The sequence below is a fragment of the Myxocyprinus asiaticus genome, chromosome 7 (genome assembly GCF_019703515.2).
Source record: "Myxocyprinus asiaticus isolate MX2 ecotype Aquarium Trade chromosome 7, UBuf_Myxa_2, whole genome shotgun sequence".
Classification (NCBI taxonomy): Eukaryota; Metazoa; Chordata; class Actinopteri; order Cypriniformes; family Catostomidae; genus Myxocyprinus; species Myxocyprinus asiaticus.
The window spans coordinates 9,382,147-9,404,112 of record NC_059350.1 but is presented as its reverse complement, the minus strand read 5'-3'; the positions used below and the strand labels follow the sequence as shown (position 1 = coordinate 9,404,112).

Genomic DNA, 21,966 nt, shown 5'->3' with positions numbered 1-21,966 from the left:
CCTAAAACAACTTTACAGCTCAAATAATACAAGTTTTAACAGAATAATGAATGTAAGTGCTTTTATAAAATTATAAGCTTCACATTTCTGCCTTGAAAGGTGCACAGTCATTTTTTTGAAGTTTGTTGAAGTAGCTTACATTAGCTTACACTGACACCTAGCGGCGTGGATGCTGCATCATTCTTACACAGTCGTTTTCAATTACAAATGCCTTTGTAGAAATTCACTATGCACAGTAAACCAGGGTTAATTTCATTTAATCCATGAATGAAAGTGTCCAATAACAGGGCAGTTGCTGAGATTAAAGGCCAAAGTATACTTCACGCATCCGTTTTGCGGATCACTCCATGCACAGTAGGAGTGATATAAATTTCATCATTATCCAGACCCCGTGGCCTGACTGCGCGCCGGACAGATTTTCTTGATTCACAAACACATTCGTATTCGCTTGCAGTCAGAAGAGTATACTCACAAAGGCAACGTGGTCGACCAGGCACGAGCCCATCCAGTATCAGGTATAACTGGGCCTTAAGCAGGTAGTATTCAGCTGGTCATGTGATTCTAACATGGCTGCTCCCATAAGGCACCCCTGCCCCATGTAGAATAAAAGAGCTTTTATAATGTTACTGATATGACTGAACTCTTTATCTCACGAGTGGTCATGATTTTATACATTTGTTTCAAAATTACTATTCATTTCTTTTGAAGTAAAACCTTTTATATGAGGAAAAATTTTTTTTAAAAAAGTTGTCTGTATTCACTTCCATTGTAAGTGCCTCAATGTAACCTCGAATTTATCTTTTTTTAAATAAAAGGAGGGATGAGTCAAAATAATTTTTTGTGGTAATAAACATTATGCCACAAATGCTGTCGACTGAGTTTAACTTGAATTGAACCCGGAATATTCCTTTAAGGGGAAAAAACACTAGGTAAAAATAATGCACAAATGAAAAAAGCATTTTTATTACTGAAAGACAAAACAAGACACAAAATGACCTGTTAGATTAGTACATGAAAAAGTTGACATGACATACTTGTGAAAATGTTCTGGGGTGTGACCTGCTAAAGGCCTATGCTCCCACTGAAAGTATTTTACACAGCATTTTGCTAAATGTTTTATCATTTTTTACACATGAAGCTTTTATTACCTCAATTTAGCAGAGACTCCATGGGATATTTGTGCTTTTAAAAATGAATTTGTCACACCGCAGGACCACTGAAAATTAACCAGTGAAGGCAAAGCTGTTCAAAATGATGAGAAATGTAGAAATCCACTTGTTCTTATATATTCAAATACATTTTATCCTAAAATATTGATGATCAAAAATTTCCATGGACAGTTATGCGTCAAAAACCCATATTAAAAAATAATATTGTGAATATTATTGGAATTTGTAATTTTTAAAGTTTTATTAATTTATATATACAGTATATATATATATATATTTATTTATTTTAATCACAATTAAGATCACTTATCATTCAACCCCAAGAAAAAACATTCAATATTAAAGGTAAACAACCTTTCCATCTCAATATGTCTCAAGTCACACAGAATGTTGTGCACACACTGTTATCTTGATATAAGACGTAATGTACTGTACATCACAAGCAACGCTATATGGAAAGGCAATGAAATCTATGTGCATTTCTTCAAAAACCTTATCATGTATACTGTGTGGGCAGGAGTGCAGTTAAACATTGGTATTTTAAATGCATCAACATCATCAGACAGACAATAAAATTGACAGTTTATAACAGTATTTTTAGTCAGTATCACTTTGTTCAGCTGAAAAGCAGAAAATATAAAATCTTAAAGTCATGACTGTCAGTTGTAATTTGCCCAATTATGAACAGTTTTTGATTAAATAAAAAAAAAAAGCATATTAAAAAGCATAAAAAAATGCATATTTGTTCACAATGGTACACTGTTAATACAACATATAATGTACAGTGTTTGATGAAGCGAAAATAATTGATGTCTGATTTGACATTTTTAGATCAAAGTGCACAGACCTGGAAATCTAGATGACTTTTTTTAAATGAGTACTGGTAGTGGCCAGAAAGGTATGCGTCAGTTTCACATGAGTCCTTTCAATTGGCCACAAAAGCCACACAATAGGTAGATGTCAGTCATAAACATAGCACTTCAAATCCCGGCCGTGGGGTCTACATCTTTAGTGTATATACAGCACGTCCTGAACTTCAAAGGATCTGCTGCTCAAAAAGAATCTTCTGGAAGCCTTGTGGAGGAGGATGGTAGAAATCACTGAACTGACAATCCAGTATTGCACTATCGTCCACTGTGAAGAGACACAAGTTATTTTATAAATAACTTTAAGTAATATACTAATAAGTAAAATAACTAATAAGTTATAAATCCTCCTTAAAATATTGCATTAGCTCAGATTTACATAAAATCAAAGGACTGATAAACAAATGAAAAAGTGTGTTGATGTCTACATAAACTGTATATATAAAAACTAGGGCTGTGAATAGAGTACAAACATTTAACTAAATTTAATTAATTGTATAGTTTTCTGTGATTAATCATGGTACATTAAAACAAACATTAAAATATAATTATAAATATATTTACTTTATACTTGCAAGAAACTGGTGAATCACCAGATTTTGTATTATTTAAATATGTGCATGTTAAAATTTTCAGATTTGCAGATATTTAATTAGACACATTTTTACAGGTAGAAATCAATGATTCAAGTATATGTATATATGCCAAAAAACATGCTGTTAAAGTTGGGCAAACTTTTCTGGCAGACTTTTTTTAATAATAAGATCAAATGAGCAGATTTAATTTATATCAAGCTTTATTGGCAAGATTAACTTAAATGCATTGCCAGTGCATTATTAGACACTATACACTCACTGAGCACTTTATTAGGACCACCTGTGCACCTACTTATTCATGCAATTATCTAATCAGCCAATTGTGTGTCAGCAGGGCAATGCATAAAATCATGCAGATACGGGTCAGGAGCTTCAGTTCATATTTACATCAACCATCAGAATGGGGAAAAAAGGTGATCTCAGTGATTTCAACAGTGGCATGATTGTTGGTGCCAGACAGATATAGAAGAAACAAGAAAACCATTTTAACCTAGTGCATCAGTTTTGACCTCACTATCTCTCTCACTCTACCGCTGTGTGCGTGTGCCCTGTTTATTGCCTGGTATTAAGCGATCCAATCCCAACTAGACAGGTGTTATCGCCATACTCTACCTGGTAATACGTGTCTCTTTAAACCAATTGTTTCTGCATTACACCAGTGTGTAACTGCATGAACAAAAAGAAAGTGCAAAAAAATTGGCATATTGTTGGTGTATGACATAGCGCAAACATGACATTTAGAATAGAATTTTCAGTTATTTTAGTGGGGTACCTGTAACTGAGCTCTAGATGTGTGGGTTTCTCATATGTGACACTTTATGTGTCCCATTTAAAAAGTTCCGTGAACTTGTACATGTATGTACGCACTTTTTCAAATTTTTTGCACGTAATCAGCAAAGTAAAAAAAAAAATTGTTTTAACATTATACCATTATAATAGATGTTACGATCCTGTAAGTAGCCCTAGTACTTATGAAATTAAAACAATAATGGTGGATAAAAATAGACCATTATGGAAATGTAACAACTCAAAGATTTTTTCTAGTGCAACCTCTGGCTGGGACCCACAGAAGAGGCGTGTAATCTCCACAACACTCACCGTAAACTACAGGATATACAGTTCCTCTAATGCCTGATGCCGGACAGTTCATATTCTTCCCATTCAGGTACAAATTCAGCTCCACGTGGTCATACGTAACACCCTATGCACACATAAACATGGGAGAAACCAGAAAATTAGATAAATGTTTTACTCAAAATCATGAATCATCAGCTCAGGTATTATGTGTCCTTGACATGGCATAGATTTCAATCAAGAAAACCCTCACAGCTGCTGCCATTATTAATTAAACATTAGTGCTCTCATATAACAGATGAGGTTCTAAACTGTGTATACCAATATCATTTGATGTGACAATGTGTTTGTGATGTTTTAATTTCATTCGAAAATGTTTGGTAATACTATGCCAAGTCCACAATACAGCGCTGGCCTCAGCAAGTCTATAAAAATACAGTTACACAACTTTATTATTATAGTCAACAAATCCCAAACTGAGTCAGAGTCCAGAATAAAATGCTTCTCTCTTTACAAAACACACATTTATTATTTTGGAAAATCGATTTTGCTTACGTACAGCAGGTAATCCAGATATTTTTTCGCAATAAATTTTTAAAGCAACAAAATACAATTTGAATGAGAAACTCACCACAATGTCTCCTTCCTGTGGTAAGCTGTTAGCAGGTAATCGGTTCTTTTCTTCATTGTTGTGGTACACAGTGCCATCTTGTCTAAGCACAAGGCTGTGCGTGTCTCTGCCCAAAGGGATCTGGTTTAAATTTGCTTTCCGAGTTGCCACTCCTATTCCCCAGACACCTGCAAGGGGGCAAAGTTCACTGCAGCCACACATCATGATATTGACTAATTATTGATTGATTTAATCTCAGTTACAATAAATGCCCTTCACTTACATGCTGTGCTTGCTTAAAGTGTTAATTTTGCCTAAAATGAAAATTCTGTCATCGTTTCCTCATCCTTATGATATCCCAGATACATATGGTTTTCTTTCTTCTGCTGAACACAAACGATGATTTTTAGAAGAATATCTCAGCTCTGTAGGTCCATAATGCAAGTGAATGGTGGCCAGAACTTTGAAGCCCCAAAAAGCACATATAGGCAGCATAAAAGTAATCCCTAAAACTCCAGTGGTTTAACCCATGTCTTCAGAAGTGATATGATAAGTGTGGGTGAGAAACAGATCAATATTTAAGTCCTTTTTTACTACAAACCTCAGCTTTCAAACAGCCCTTTTAATGATGCGTTCCAGACAACTCGGGATTTTCCCAAGTCCGACTTAAAAATAATGACTGGACATCCGACTTGCAAAACACGGGGTAGATCGATCCACCCCGACTTCAGTGAGTAGCATCAGTTGATGTCATTTCCAAGATGTTGTGACCTCCGAGCATAAAATGGAGCTGGGTTTTGTGAAGCATAAAAAAAACTTTTACATATTCTCCCTGCAGGAAATGTCTGTATATGCAATGTACAATAAATGTACAAAAGAATGTTAAGAAGAATTTTTTGTGTATCAATCAATGCCAACGTTTTCACCAATTTTGCTCATGAAATAGCTACTAGATAGCCAGCTAACTAGCATCTGGAAAACTGTGCATGTGTTTATGCATTTGGCATGTATTCATGTAACCATGATGTGCGATTGACTAGAACGCACTGAGGTCGGAAGTGGGAAATTTCAACTCGGATTCTCCCACCTCTGACTTCGTCTGGAACACAGCATAAGCACTTTTTTCTCCAAAGAGAAGTTGTTCTTTTGTTTTATGGCTATTCGGATTCTTTGTGAATATGCCACCTACTGGGCAGGCAGCAGAATTTATAGTAAAAAAGGACTTAAATATTGATCTGTTTCTCACCCACACCTATCATATAGCTTCTGAAAACATGAATTTAACCACTGGAGTTGTATGGATTACTTTTATGCAGCCTTTGTATGCTTTTTGCACTTCAAAGTACAGAGCTGAGATACTCTTCTAAATAACTTAATTTGTGTTCAGCAGAAGAAAGTCATACACATCTGGAATGGCATGAGAGTAAGTAAATGATGAGAAAATTTTCATTTTAGGGTGAACTATCCCTTTAAATATGCCCCTTCTTACCTGTGGACTGAATCTTAAATTCAAAGTAGCTCTTGTTTTGATGTAGAGGAGCATTTGCAATGCAGCCACCAGTTCCACATATGCGTCTTCCACTCTTTACAATGACAACATCAGTACCTGAAATATCATGCAAAAGTCAGGCAATGAGTCCCTGTCTCAATAAATACAAAGCACACATAGCAATTCAATTAGGCCAAAGCTGTTTGGTACCACAAAAGTTTTGTGTACTTGACCAGTGCCCTAATAATATACACCGATATTGCAGTTAATTCCACACTAATTATTTTCAAATGTGCTACATTACGATTCGCCCTGCATTTCTCCACAGCACCTGTGCCTTATCCCACTGAATTACTTGACTATTATCTTTCCATATGTCAAACCACAGGGTAATGGGTTGGCGTACATCTGTCTGTCATGTATTCAAATCTATCATAACATTTCGTTGTATGGAGACGAAACATACAATATCGGAAATCATATCACTCACCCATGTGATGAGTGTCCAGCTGAACCGTGGGCATTTCCTTCAGTGTTACGTGGCCACTGTTACCGCCTCCACAACAGCCGAAACAACATGAAAACAAAGCCGCCATGATGGTGTCTCTATGACAATAATATCATAAAAGCTAAACTGTGTAGTTATGCGCTATTTATTTGCTATATGAGATTATTTGTGCTCCAAATCAACGGAGGTCATTTTCATTGTCCGTATAGGGAACCGGATATGACGTGGAACAGTCTGCCGTGGTGGGAGGTTTTCTCTTATTTTCAAGAAAGCTCAACAGCGAGCTCTAGTGACCGAAAGAGGGAGCACTATTAAAGGAATATTCGGTGATTAATATAAATTAAGATCAATCGACAGCATTTGTGGCATAATATTGATTACAAATAATAATAATAATAATAATAATAATAATAATAATAATAATAATCATTTTGAATTGCTTTCTTCTCTTTTAAACAAGCAAAAATCTGTGTTCCAGTGAGGCACTTACAATGGAAGTGAATGGGGCCAATCCGTTAACATTAAAATACTCACTGTTTTAAAAATATAGCCACAAGACATAAACAATATGTGTGTTAACATGATTTTAGTGTGATAAAAATAACCTTTTATTTGTACAGTTAAGTTCAATTTTACAACTTTGTTGCCATGACGATTTAATGTCAACAAACCCTAAAACGATGGTAAAAATGACGATTTAAACAACTCAAAGAATACACAATTTTTAACAGAATAATTAACGTTAGTGCTTTTATAAAGTAATAAGCTTCACATTTCTGCCCTACAAAAATTGGTCCCCATTCACTTCCACTGTAAGTGCCTCAATGTTTTTAAAGAAAAGTAGGGACGAGTCGAAATTATTTTTTTGGTAAACAACATTATGTCACAAACGCTGTCGATTGAGCTTAACTTGTAATGAACCCGAAATATTTCTTTAAGAGATCAACTTAAACCACTATGACTGGAAACCGGATATATTAACACGCGAAAATACTGTCACTTAATTGAGACTTCGTGTGGTCTCTTTTGGCCATGTAACACAATTTGTTTTCCGTCGTTGGCCACAGTGTGCGAGTGAGAACGCTAAACTGATCAGAATCGATGTGACCTTAACTGCTTTTAACCTGCTCTCTACCACTCAGTTACAACTGTGTAGTTTTGCATAGCAACAACCTCGCCGCTCGAAAAGTTAGGGAGCCTCTACATCTGACCAACTGCTGACAAAAACGAAAAATATTCGTCTCTGTCCGTATTACTATATTTTTTACCTTCACCCCAAAGACTCGTTTAACTTGAATGTTTGGATAATTTGTGTGTGTTACTTTCAGTCATGTTTGACATGGTTATTGACTTTAGTTTGTTGTTTTTGAATTTCGGTGGTGTTGAAATCTGCACAGCAACAAGCGCCATGATTGCGTTTGCGGAGCTCCCTGGTAACTGGCGCGCGCGGTTTCTATCCAATAAAAGAGCGCGTGATGTGTTCGCACTTATGCGGTGGAACTGCTTTGCCCAACATGCATAATTTTTATGGGATTACTGCATTATTGTAGAAACTATTTATTCTTACTAACATAACGTCCACGTCCTTTGGGTGACTCATAAGCAGATGTCGAGGTAAAAGGACCGAAAGAAGGTAAAGTGGGCACAATATTTCATCATGGTCTCCCTGACGACCTTTCTTTCCATTTCTGATTTCGGTTAAGATAAGTTTACTTATGTATATGTAAATACCATCTTGTCATCACGAGAGAACATTTTAATTAATTACTTTTTGTAGAGGGCACAGACTTCAAATAACTTTACCGGATTTCCCATATAGTGCTTTTGAGATGCAGGTGATGACATAGATGATGTGACGTTATATTGTGAAATATAGTCTCTTTTCAGTTAACCTACGGCAATATACTAGTTAAAATCAGCAATGTGGCGTTGAACGTGAGCGCGCGTGTCTTGCGTGCCTCTGATCTTTTGAATGATAACAAAACCGTTATTTTCAGAATTGTCCAATCACATTTCTCGTGTAGGTCAGCTGTGACACTCCAAATGATGTTTCTGTGGAAATTACCGGGTACGACCTCGCCTCACCTGCCAAGAATAGCACATTCACAAAGAAAAGAAAAAAATTACGCAGCCCTTTTGGGTGCACTATGAATTTCCGCTCCAGAGAGTGTTCAGTGCATATCTTGAAGTCCAGTATTTAGCTGTCTTTCAGCCTGGGGAAAGAATAACCTACTGCTGAGTCTCATCAACATGAGAGAGGTGTGACGTAAGAGCAGAAGAAAGTGACGTAGTTTCTGCCCTGTTTTGTCCCATGCTGATTTCTGCGTGGTTTGACAGCAGATACAGTCATGTTTATATTCTACAATTTTGTAACATTGTAATGCAAGTACCTGCTAATGTAATGGAGGTGGAGGTGATGTCAAAAGCCTGTCAAGGTTATATCAAATAAGGGGTGTTTTCTTGCTTTCATGTTATAACTACTCAATTTTAATCCAATTGCTGTAGAAGAGAAAACAATGTCAGATACCAGAAATTACCAGTACCAATGGCGCCATTTTTTCCCCCAAGGCCTTTTTCCGTTATTCGCCTACCATGAAACTAACTGCTTACATAATCATTATTGACCATTGACCAATCAAAATGACATGGAATAAAATGACTATAAATATTGATCTTTTATCAGCATGGACTGACAGGAACTTTATGCCTGTAATCTTTACGCTTTTCGTGCACAGTTCCTCTTCATTAATCTTTTTTTTTTTTTCCTCTCTCTCAGTACAGATTTTCGAAGGAACCCAACAGACAGCTCCGTTGACTTTTACGAACAAAATGACTTGTTTGGCAACCTACAGTTGGGGAAGTTTAAAAATATGTATATACATTCAAACTTATATAGCCCTTAAGAATAAATGGCGCATCTGTTAAAGAGCCGTTTTAACATCCAATAGGCCACCTTTTGTGTACCATTGATGTAGTAGCAATCAAATATCCAGTAGACCAAGTGAGATTATGAGAATGAGTAGATAAAATAATAATAGGAGGTCAGGGTTTAAACTGTTTCTATGTTGGAGAATGAATCACCAATCAAGTGTCAGCAAGATGGAGATATCCAACTCAAGTGAAGCACGAATCCTGGATGCTTCAAACACAAATTTTAATCTTTTAAATGGCCACCCTGCTGGAAAATCCAACTTAAGCAGGTAGCTATGTTTTGGAACATAGTAGCTGGTTTCTAGCTGGTCATGAGCTGATCTTTAGCTGGTCCAAGCTGGGAAACCAGCTACCAGCTTGTCAAACCAACTCATGGTGGTCAAGCTGGTTTTTGGAACATGGTAGCTGGTCAACCAGCTAAGGACCTACTTGGACCAGCTTGTACCGGCTACCATGCTCCAAAACACAGCTACCAGCTTGAGCTGGATTTTCCAGCAGGGCAGGTGTTTATTGAAAGGGATTGGGCATTTTATTTATTCTTACCTGAGAAGTGGACAAATTACTTGGTCAGCATGAAAAGACTGTTGCGTGAGGTTGAATTCAACCACATCTGATGTTTTTTTGAGTAGGAACAACTGCCATAAGCAATGTGAGGTCCTGGAGTTGCACTTCACCATCCAAGATAATCAGAGTTTCTTCAAAGTCTTCTCATCCAGCAGCTCAACTTTAGAAGGACTGGAGGCTAGAAGTTTTTTACATAATGACCAAAAATACGATTCATCGCCACCAAACCTCGCCATCCATCCTTGAGATGAATAGCAGAAATCTGCCCTGTAGGTTCGGGTTCAGGTGCATTGAAACAAGCGGGTCTTTGTGTGGCCATATTTTTGGGTTGACAATGTTCTGAAGTCAATTCTAAATGCGTTTTTAATTTGGACTAAAAATGTATTCAGGGCAGATGCAACTCTGTGATTTTTGGCCATGTGGATGTCTCGGCAATGCCAGTTGAAGTACCCTCAAAAGTTTGATTTCCCCAATACATTGGCATCTTTCCTATGCCCATTTGGCAGATTGCTGTGCAATTGATCCAGATAAAACTTTTCTGAATGTTCTTGGCCTGTTGGTGGACATAGTTCTGAAGGATGGTTTCCGTCATAGTTTCGCCCGAGGGTAACGAGTGTTACGGAGAGGGAGTGTAAATATACTTGATATTAACGACCCTTACCGAGAAGAAACGCGGGAATCAAAACAAACAGCGCAAAGTACCAAAAGGGGCCGATCCACGAAGTGATTCTGTCAGCACCCCTCCCCTAAATCCTAACTTAAAAGGAGAAAAGGAGTCGATGTGAAAACCTCAAGCTATTCAAGGTTTCCCAGAAGATGGCGATGCTGCGTTGTTCAGAGTGCAACGTGTGAAAATAAAGATGGAAGGTATATTATTGATGTCAGTAAGTATCGATGCCCAACACTGGAATATGAAACATATTTTAGAACTGCTTGATCGATTTAACTTCGTTCAGGACAGTTAAAGGAATGTTTTGGGTTCAATACAAGTTCAGCTCAATCGAAAGCATTTGTGGCGTTATGTTGATTACCACAAAAATAATTTCGTGTCGTTCCAACTTTTATTTAAAAAAAAAAAAAAGCAAAACTCGAGCTTACAGTGAGGCACTTACAATGGAAGTGAATGGGGGCCTATTTTTAATGTTAAAATATTAACTTTTTCAAATGTCCAAAAGACATAAAGGATATGAATGTAAATATTTTAGTGTGATAAAATCACTTAAAAACCTTTTCTGTGTAAAGTTATAGCTAATTTTACAACTTCGTTTCCATTACGATGTAATGTCAACAAACCTTAAAATGACTGTAGAAATGACGCGTTAAACAACTTTGCAGCTCAAATAATACACAAGTTTAAACAGAATTAATGTAAGTGCATTTATAAAATTATAAGCTTCAAATTTCTGCCTTTAAACCCTCCAAAAATCGGACACGTTCACTCCCATTTTAAGTACTGTAACCTCGATATTTTTTTTTTTTTAAAAGGAGGAACGAATGGAAATCAACATTATGCCACAAATGCTGTCGATTTAGCTTAACTTGAATTAAACCCGGAAAATTAATAATTAAAGTGCTCATTATTATAAGTTGTATATACATGTGGGTTGAGGATCACACTCAAAAAACAGCTCATTATTAAGATCATGTGAATGCAGATATGGGCCTATTGATGTTTGCTAACGATTACCATTTTGAGTTTAACCGACATAACTGTGGTAGATTCGTTTATTTGAGAGGATCTTCAGATGCATACATAACTACTGACTAATTAATTAGGCTTGATACAGTTGTTCTCATTGTAATGTTTTTAATGTTGTTTTCCTTTATTGCATTGTTCATGTACATAAATTTATCAACAATGAAATCACGACAAAAATATGAGTATAACTATAAATGAATAATTAAAGAGATGGATTTTACCTAAAGCAGATTCAAATGTGTTTGTTATATAATAATTTAATATCAAACTTGGTATTCAAACTGTAATGTCATAGGTACACAGTACATAATAGCATAAAAAATAAATAAAAAACACTGGCATTTACATACATCGTTAATTAACCGTACTTCTCGTGCTTTCCTGAAGAGATGAAGGACCCCGGAGGACGGTAAACGGCCCGCCTAACTCCAGCAGCACGGTCAATACTGGAGGATTCGCTAGTGCTTTGACTCCAATATTTACGTGCTGCTACAGCCAGGCAGCCAGTCAAGTCACACGGCCAAGTTCAGGAGACTCACAGTCTCACATACAGGCGTAGTCTTGCTGCTGCTGCTGTTTGTCTACTTTTCCCTTCCTCTCTCTCACCCGTTTGAATGTGAAGTGAGCGTCTGTCCTGTCGCTCTTGCCGCAGCACAGTACGGCCTGCACCTCCGTTATAACTCACAAACCATTCTGTGCTGCTACAGTACCGACAAGTCCCGCACAGAGCGCGCGCGCGCGCCCACTCACGCGAGGCGCGCGTCCACACAACCGCACATTCACGGTCCGCGTTTCTCAACCTGAAAATAAGATAAAAAAAACAAGGGAGTTCTAAATATCAATCTGGCCAGATATTATAGTTAAATGCTGCCAGAATGACAAGTTTTTTTTTTTTTTTTTTTTAAAGAAAAGATCTGCGCTTGCTTACAACAGTGGTGTTGCAAAAATAGGAATAAAATAACAAACAGCAGTTTTGATTATAGCGCGAGATATCCTCAAGTCTCTGTGGGCTGTTACTTCTGTTTGAATCTGCTATGCAAATGCAGCAGGACATGGATCAGTAATCTTACCACGTATTAAAAAGTACAAGTGTAATTTGTTTTTAAATATTTTAGGATCCATATGAAGACTGTTCTTCCTTGTAGTCTGAAATTGGACCCTGAAAGAGCTGACTGCTTGCCTATCTGCAATCTCAAGGTCAAATGTATAATTTTCTTGCCCTGTTGTTTTCCAAGTTTGACAGTTACATCATGAAATGCTCAGTTTGAGAAATGCTAAATTTAAGTGAGCATCCTTTTCTATACATCACATCATAGCCCATATATTTGTATAAAGTTACATTCATTATTGCACCCCCCAAAAATTTTTAAAGAAAATTATAACCTTTAATTTTTAACAGCACATTTCTATTCTACAGAGATGGGTTTGATGTTCATGGAAAGTACATCCTACACAAAATCTACATACATAGTCTTAAGTCTCTGGCAGATTGTGGTAACAGGGTACCTGTTCTGAGTGTAAGGTGAGAAACAAAATATATTCACATTCCTACACAACCTACATGCCTGCTTGTCTCTAAGTAAATCATTAAGAGGTAAGTGCGCACCTACATAAAGTCACTTTATACAAACCTTTTATTTGGGTTTTTTTTCACAAATGGTGATAACTTCAGAAAGCCTATGACTGTTCAGACAGTTAGGGGAAAACAAATTATTTTAGCTGTCTAACTGAATTTGAATTGGCTATAAAATGATTTCCATATTCAATATAAGATCTGCAAGTAAATTCAGAGACATAATGAGTCAGGACATCAATTTTTAAAGAACCATATGAGTAAGCTCAACAACAGAGTTTCATTCTGTTTTGTCCAAAACTATCTTTGAAATGACTCTTATGCGGTGAGGGTGACAGCAATAATTTTAAATAACTTAAATTGCAAAATAAGTGGGCTATTAATAATGCAAAAAATTTGAAGCATGACTAACATGCAATATTTACCCTGATCTATTTCTGAAGATAGCTGTTTTTGTGAAACACACCCAGGTTTCTGTTACATTCAGTGTACACTCGTGTGCTTTTGTACCAGGTGAACCAGTACTGACAATAAACTTTTGGTGTAGGACAGTGAAGCATCTGCTGTCTATCAGGGTAAAATTACAGGTTATGAAAAGGGCCCCATGGACATCTGATTAAAAAATAAGTGTTCACTGACAAAAGCCTGCAACCTACCACATTATAATATTTACTTATGATGTTTGTTCCATCTGAATGCCGTACTCTTTCTCTTAATTTTTTCCTTGTATATAACAATCTTGTATTTTTGTTTAAACTGCTATTTTCTTTTACACATTTGAGAAAATAATTTATCCAAAGCTATTTTTTTTTTTTTTTTTTTTTAATACGGGTGAATTTTCATAGGCAAACAAAAAGTTAAGACCTTTTAATCATAAGTGTACTTACAGTCGCTTGACTTTGTCACAGCTCGTTTTCATGACGCGTGCATTACAAGGACTCCTCTCCTTAGAGAAAAGAAAAATAAATTTATGAAGCACATATTTTGACTTTTAGGTTCCTAAACTAATTACAGGAATAACTACAAAAATATTCCCTTTATATAGCACCCAGTGTATTTTTGAGTGGACTGTTGCATTTTTTTGTGGTTGTATATTATGCGAATTATTGAAATGATTGTGGTAGATTTCGGTTTGAAGAAATGTTCTTAAATGACAGGGTGTGTGGCTTCACATTTGTGTGTGTGTGTGTGTGTATATGTGTGTGAAAAGGAAACCATTCTCCGTTAAATGACATCAGAAATGTTGCAAAGCTATGAAGATTTATACAAATTACAAAATATTTATTTTTTAAAACATTATAAAAAAACAATTTAATAAAAGTTAAAGAAACCACATGTCCATTAGATACTAAGATTAAGAAATTCAAACCTCAAGCACACGCATATGACATTTTATGTGAAATTTTTGTAATGCAGATAATAATCAAATAAATTCAATTTTTTAAAAGGCCCAATTAAAAAAAAAACAAAAAAAAAACTGGAGCTGAAAATACAGTTTAAGCATAGTAATAAAAAAAATGATGAGTCATCATTTTGGCCTAACTACTGAGCAACATCAAACTAGAAATTCATTTTATAGCAACCATTTACATTAATTTTGAACTAATAAAACCCTTTTAATTTTTTTAAGACACAAGATTGGGTTCTTTTACAAACAGCCAATAAATTTAAGCATAAAAGGCTCATAGATGATGTGATGCAGGCAGAAATGACTCGCAGCAATGAACATTTCAAATAGAAAAAGAAAAAAAAAACAGTGTCCGAATATTATGGGGAATTACATTTAGAGAGTGGACAGATATTTCACCAGCTTAGAAGATCATTAGACTAAATAAGATTTACTGATACACTGAAGTACTGTGCATTGAACATTACACTGATGTATTATTTGAGCCAAGATAAAAAAGAATATTCTCAAAAAATAAAATACTTAATTTGCTAACCAAATTTAATAGCAAGGTGATGTAACGGGATTACTCTGATTAGTATATTTTTACGAGACTAGCTAGATGTGTTGTTCCCTATAACTCTGTGTGCCAGAAGTTAGCAGAGAAACCTTCACTTCCTACCACAGAAAGGGGAAGCTGCTCCCATAATTTCACTGCTTTTACACGAGTTACAAGCGAAGGGGGTACAACAACACACGAGTGTTTTAAAATACACATATAAACACAAGATCTGTCAGTGGGATGCAATCAATAAATCCTGTACCTAAAGAAAACAAATCTGATGTTTTTAATCTCACTTTACACACCATTGACAACATTTCTTCAGCTTTGTGCACAACCAGAGTATTTTTCTATATTATTTTTTATTTCTGCTCCACTGCCATGCATAATAGAAGTCGCAATGCAAATTACTTCAAATTTAATTACGAGTAGTGTAAGTACATATTGTTTGTAATTATTTTTCAAAATGGTGGGAAGATGTAACCAATATAATGTAAACAACTAAAAGATAAAGAATAGGGTATGCTACATATGTGAGCTGAATATTTTTATTTTGCAATCATTTCACTTATTTTTTTAATTCACTGTATTTTTTGGTTAGTCTTTAACACAGTACATTCCTGATCCTTAATTGGCACTAAAGATGGCACTTGGTAGCTCTGTATAATTTATTTAAAAAGCTTGATGTTTTTTAGAAAGTGTGGCAGGCCAGCATAAACATTATATTGCTTTTTTGTAGTGTATGGACCAATGTCGTAAAACATATCAAATACTTGAAATGCATAAAAATAAAAAAATAAAAAAAAAACAGTACCAGTCCCCATAACAAGTGCATTTGCCTTTGTATTTTTCAGATAGGGGCAACCCCTGGCAGCACTCTGGTGTTTGGCATCAGGAGCTCGGCTGGCACTGTGTTCCTCCAAGCAGATAGCTTTGTAACTGACACTCAGATCGAGATTTTTATTTCTGTGTTTCACATCTAAATTGTCATTTACAATGGACACACAGATATACACGCCCTTTCACACTGCTTCTGATCCTGCTGGGCGGGCAAACAAACATACACAAACAGAGGCCTGAGTTAGGCCCAAAAATCCTGTTTTGTACTGATCGGTTTCCAAACAACTTATTTAATCTAAAGCTTGCACACTGACCTTCGAGTTTCACGATAATACAGAATGCAAGCAAATCTTTCTTATTTCTCTACTTTTACTACAGACAACATCAACCAACCTCCTTGAATCTTGGAGGCCCCACTATAACTAAGTGGCTAACTGAGCTAACACAAAGGGAGAGAAAAACAACAGAAACCTCAAACTCATTTTGTGACCGTCCTGCAATCTTCAAATAGTCACTTTACAATGTTTACAGGCATTTTTAGAGCAAAGAGATGACAATATAACAATAAGATAGAACAGTGCAGGCCTGTTACATTATCTGCAGAAGCTACTGACACTAAAAATATGAAAATGTGATCTCCCTTTGAAGTCAATATGGCACTATAAAAACAAGCACAGCCCCACATCCCAAACCAAAGCATTACCCAATGTGAAACTCCAAAAAAAAAAACCTGTAAAAACAATACGGATATCACCAGTGATGAAGCCTGAGAAAATTCATGTGTAGTACAAAACCACAAAAATGTAAAGACTATCTTTAAACATGGACTACATGTTATTTACAATTTATAGCTTTATTGTTGTTGTGAGAACAAAAGTCCCAACCTTAATAAGTATTATGGAATTCCTACAACTTGAGAAAACTGGGGGTAAAATATTTACCTCCATTTGAGGAAATTAGTAGAATTAAATATGTTTTGAGGCATTCAAAAATAACGATTAGAGCAAAACCAGGAAGCACTTCTCAGGCTCTGCACATATACAGAGTTTTCATATAGTGTGGGATGGGTCTGAGTCAAATGCAATATTACATAACCATTAACGCAAGGCAGTAACAGGAAATAAAGCTATCACAGGGACCAACAGGATCAGCTGTCTTAGTTGTGTGACAGGCATTGCTACTATCAAACAGACATAAGGGTTTCCATTTGGACTGGGGCCAAGAGGTTACAAGTCTACAATCCTTTTATATTTGATGGGAAACACATGCAGTGTATTTCTGTGTGATACCAGTCATAATGAACTACTAAGTCATAATGAACTATCATGATTGTGACTAATATGTCATGGTCATAGAGGCACAACGAGAAAGGACAAGCACGCTAACAAAGATCAAAGGTTATCAGGCCAAAATTCTGTGAATTTGTTCTTGGGAACAAAATTGTTGCAACTGGGTTAAAATACAGCAAATGGAGCTTAAAGGGGCAGATTAATGTTATACAAAATAATACACTGTTAATAAAACATAACAACCTGCCCCCAGTCCTAATATAATGGCTTGTGGCCTTGAGTGATAATATCAAACATTATCTCTGACCTTGAGGATTCCCCCCAATAATTAAATAAATAAAAAAAGATTTTAAAAAAAAACTTGTGGAGTGTCGCATTTTCTAAAAAGTTACTTCTAGTTACTGAATACATTATATTCTAGTGTCAAGTACTTATGTATGTGCAATAACATATAGCACTATCCTAAACTTAATAAAATACAAATAAATACACCACTATTTCAAATTAAGACGTGGGCTCTGCATGCATATTAATCTAGGTCTTGTTGGTATGCTTTTGGGATTATCCTTATTTTAACACACACCATCAAACATTTTCAGGCTGTCTGATATCACAAAAACACATGCCCTTTATAATTGTGTAACCTTTAGCCCTAACTTGAAGACAAACTAATATAAAGTGGGTCATCATTGTCGTGTCCAGCCTCTGCTCGTCCACAATGTAGACGGATCACCTCATGACCACAATTACACTCTGACATGCAGTTATAAACACACACACACACACACGGGGGGAAAAAGCATTTTTTGTTGTCACACCAACCATAGATGCTACTAGTGTGACCTTGAAATGTCTGGAAAATGAATTAGTTATTTTATTCTACTCTATATTATTTCTACATCTGACTATTCTATTAGTATTATTATCTAAAAAATATGTTTTTCTTTATTTGTGTTTAGAGAAGTTTGTTTGTGATGTGAATGAGGAGGCTGGTTGGAGACAGACTCAGCATTCAGTGGTTAAAGTATAGGTGTCATTGTTGTGACTGGACAAGCAATAACTGAAGCTCATTACCATGACAATATTTTTCTTATTGTAGACGACTGAAAGCCATACTACAACTTAAATATATCCAACTTCATCAACAACAAAAAAAGTGTGTGTGTGTGTATGTATGTAAATTATGTTTAACTGTAATAATCTATTTAAAGTGTCTCTTTTCAGTTTGTGTTTTATTAAATTAAAGTGATGGTTTTTCATGAATGCACATACAGAATGTGTTAAATTGGCAAGTAGTCCACTGGCTATAACCATTTTTACAATAAATCACTTTAATACACGCCAATTACAAAGTTCTGACTTTGTAATTATATAATTATGTACAGATACAGACAGATTTAAGAAATTCCCAAGAGATCTCTGTCTACATTTTTTTTTGTTTGGAAAAAATATTCTTTACAAGACAACGGTGACTGAGCACTTACACAGCAGTGTGTGCAAAGACTAGAGGCCTACATTAAAATCATGGATAGTTTGATTTTGCAGTACAACTACCAACAGAACACCATGAATTATAGATGCTCAAGTGATCAAAGTTTCTCCTTGAAACTTGCAATTATTAAAGCTGTTCAGTGGCTCATTTGAACTACAATACAATGTGCAGTGAGTGCAGAAAAATCCACACAGTCCCACTAGGCAACAATATCATCAATTTGACACTGTAGAGAGAGATAACCAAAGATATATCAATTTCAATTCTGATTAAAATCACACTTGGCCTCAAAAATATTGTTGCAGAGTGAGTGGACAACACACACAGCAAAAAGGTCCTTTCTGAAAGATAAAACCGAAGGAGGCTTTCAGAAATGGAACTAACAAGTCTGAAATAGAATATTTTGAATATGTTCTTATAGGCGGTTTAAAGAGCTACAGGGGGGAATAATGGCAACTGCAAAGTTTTTTTCTAAAGTTGTTCATGTCAAATGCAGAAATAGCTGAGTGACGTTTGAGGTACAATCTATTTTAAAACAGTTGGATACCTTAAGATAGCCTATATTTGTTAGTCTGTTGGTTTCATTGTCTATAGCTTTAATATATAAAAAATTATCAATATTATAAAAATCAAGCCTCATTTGAATCTCCAGGTGTGGCACGCCCTCCCAGAGACATCCAATACACATGCAGACTGAATGTGAGGAGAGAAACACACAACTCAGCAATTCTACAACAGACATGGGCCTACATTTTCAATTCCACCCCCACAGAAGTTTAAGGCTTACTTTTCCATCCAGTTCAGTACAAAAAATGCACAAAAAGTTGCTTTTTGTTTCAGGAATGTAAACCTTGCTTCTGACACTCATTAAAATGGTTAGTAGTGCTGCTGAAAACTTACAATAAACTTTGAAAATAAGTTTAAAAAATAAATATGCTATATGTTGTAGATTATTTTGTGAAAAAATAAAAATAAAATAGGCCTATAATCAAAACGGGGGCACATGTAATTCCACTAACTTACATAACAAGGTGAAATTCCCGTGCTTGCAACCATACTGCTGAACTCCAATTCACATTTCCAAGAAAAGCTGAAAAGCAATGATCTCTCTTCTCTTCCAGCTCCTCGCGCTCTGTCAACACACACAAAATAGCCTAAATCTGATGCTATTTGGAAGTCTGTACCTCCTAGTAGGCTGATAAATTAACACATTTGACATGTAACACTAAGTTACATTAACTGTTAAATTCTTGTTGTACACTTAGTTCGAATATTACATTGTGACGTCTGAACTGAACGCGTTCCATTGTGTCAGCGTCAGGTCATAATGCAACAAACTCACTTTTATTGCGAATAACTTTTATTCATCCTCACAGGCTTTCGAGGCTGGACGCATAAAATGGCGCAAATGTATTTCCCCCCTCCCAAAATAACGTAATTCAAGACAGTTTCACAACAATTATACGAATTAGCAATAAATGTCATTTTTACATGACAAACCCGGCGAGTTTGAGATATCTTACCGGTTCAGACTGTTCCGAGTTCAGTGTCTGATGCATCTGAACTGCGTGTATCTGCGCCAGCAGCACGTCTGTCACTCCCGCTCAAAAAGCGACGTGAAAAAACACCAAAATGACACATTCTTCGCCGCAGCCTTGCTGAATCCAAATCGTAGGACCCTGCAGCATTTTCCAGAATTTTTCTATATTTTTCCTCGCACCCAGCGCTATTTTTATTTATTATTTTTTAAATATATCGCCGATTTTCTATATACGCAGCTGAAAACGATAGCCCCCCTTTTTCTCCTTCGGCTCCATAATCGGTACGTAATGGTCACTTCTGTGGTCGTCCGTACCAGAAGTCAGGCGATTTTGTTTTCCGATATGGTCCTATCGTGTTGTTTTTCCACATTCGGATACAAAGTCTTATATTTTTAAGACGAAGCGTCGCGCGCACTGTCTCTCCATCCGCGCTCTCAGTGTTGATGTTATCGCCGCTCACTCGAAAATGGCGCCGAAAGTGACTCTCCTAGTTCAAATCGGTAAGAGCCGCCCCCAGCACGCATGCGCATGCGAACATGGATTTGGAGAGCGGTTTGAAGGTGGGAGATAGAAAGATTTTTTTTCCTCTCCATCAGAACGATACGAAACAATCTTGCATTCTCTGTTTTTGCACGTTAAAATCCGTGTGTAAGTATTTCGAAAAGAAACCCGCGCGCCTCTGCCAAGTGAGGGAAGGCGTTCAAATCGTACAGATATGAACAGACCAGAAGCCGAAGCCTCGAAAAATAAAAAAGTAGCCCGTGGCTATCTAATGCTTGTCATTTAAGCCATTTCATCCACCACTTCCCTGCCAGCTCCCTATAGAGAAACTTATGTAAGGTGTTCCTCTGCATACGCCCTATGCAAACTGATAGTTCAGTCTCAGCGGTGCTGTAAAATATCCATTCTGCACAGAAAGAGGGGAATATGACCTGGTTTTTCTCAGCAAATGCTTTGTGACACACTTGAACGGACAAATCTTAACGCTGCCCACTGATATCCACACAAAAATATATTTATGGAGATGCCAACACAAGGGTTACCCCATTTCATGCTTACTAACAGCCTTTTGATATGATGTCAGAGACATCAAGGCTCTAAAAAAAGCTAATTTTATCGGCACTAAACAATGACACTTTTACAACATTGACAATCTAACATATTTTATCTAAACTTCTACAAATGCCTGCATGGCTTAATCATTATGAGAATCTTCGTGAGGACTGTAACCAACAATGAAATTAAATGTCATGTACGTTACATGTGTACATAGCAGATGGCGAATAGCAAATTTAGCATGAACCCCAACTTCGTTAGAGAAAAGTGTTAGAGTTTAAATTGGTATAAATATTGTAGAGCTGTTATTTTATTGTAAGACATTAACCTAATAAAAATATATATTTTCTCCAGTTAATCAGTGGTTAGATACAATGCGGCACAAAGCATTTTGGAGTATTTCTGAGTATGTGACTGGATACACACTGTCAAAGTCCTTTCAAAAATGTATAGGGCCAGTTTTGTTGACAGTTCACACTTAATATGAGTTAAATTTGCACTTACAATGCAAAATGTATGAGAAATACACGATTAGCCCCATGTTTAAGGCCCTGTCTGACAGCACATTTTAGACAGCAAGCTACATCATACTCTTGACTAAGTTTCTTAATTCAGGACTCATGTACCATGTCATGCATTTTTTCATAATGCAAGTTGAGTTTGACAACAAAAAGGTTGTTACTGAAGTCCAGGCACACTAAATTCATAGCTGAAAACTCT

General features: G+C 36.2%; 1 protein-coding gene and 1 long non-coding RNA gene across 2 annotated transcripts; one reads left to right on the top strand and one right to left on the bottom strand.

Moving 5' to 3' along the window:
* Positions 1-946: 946 nt before the first annotated feature.
* Positions 947-20,655, bottom strand: LOC127443831 (SPRY domain-containing protein 7-like). Its single transcript, XM_051702779.1, has 8 exons — positions 20,173-20,655; positions 19,673-19,781; positions 13,967-14,025; positions 6,295-12,306; positions 5,805-5,921; positions 4,337-4,503; positions 3,730-3,832; positions 947-2,303 (listed from the first exon to the last, which is right to left on the bottom strand). Exons 4-8 carry the CDS (start codon positions 6,398-6,400, stop codon positions 2,206-2,208), a joined length of 591 nt encoding a protein of 196 aa, XP_051558739.1. The 5' UTR covers positions 6,401-12,306; positions 13,967-14,025; positions 19,673-19,781; positions 20,173-20,655; the 3' UTR covers positions 947-2,205.
* On the top strand, positions 12,565-18,433 carry LOC127443832 (uncharacterized). The gene is made up of 2 exons (XR_007897709.1): positions 12,565-12,703; positions 12,924-18,433. It is a non-coding gene; the product is annotated as an uncharacterized LOC127443832 (long non-coding RNA).
* Positions 20,656-21,966: the final 1,311 nt, after the last annotated feature.

Excerpts from the sequence above, each read along its gene's own strand:
- LOC127443831 (XM_051702779.1), bottom strand. The coding sequence starts at position 6,400 with ATGGCGGCTTTGTTTTCATGTTGTTTCGGCTGTTGTGGAGGCGGTAAC. Across the intron at positions 5,922-6,294 it reads GCTGGACACTCATCACATGG|GTACTGATGTTGTCATTGTA; the intron begins GTGAGTGATATG and ends ATGATATTTCAG. Across the intron at positions 3,833-4,336 it reads CACAGGAAGGAGACATTGTG|GGTGTTACGTATGACCACGT; the intron begins GTGAGTTTCTCA and ends ATGTGTGCATAG.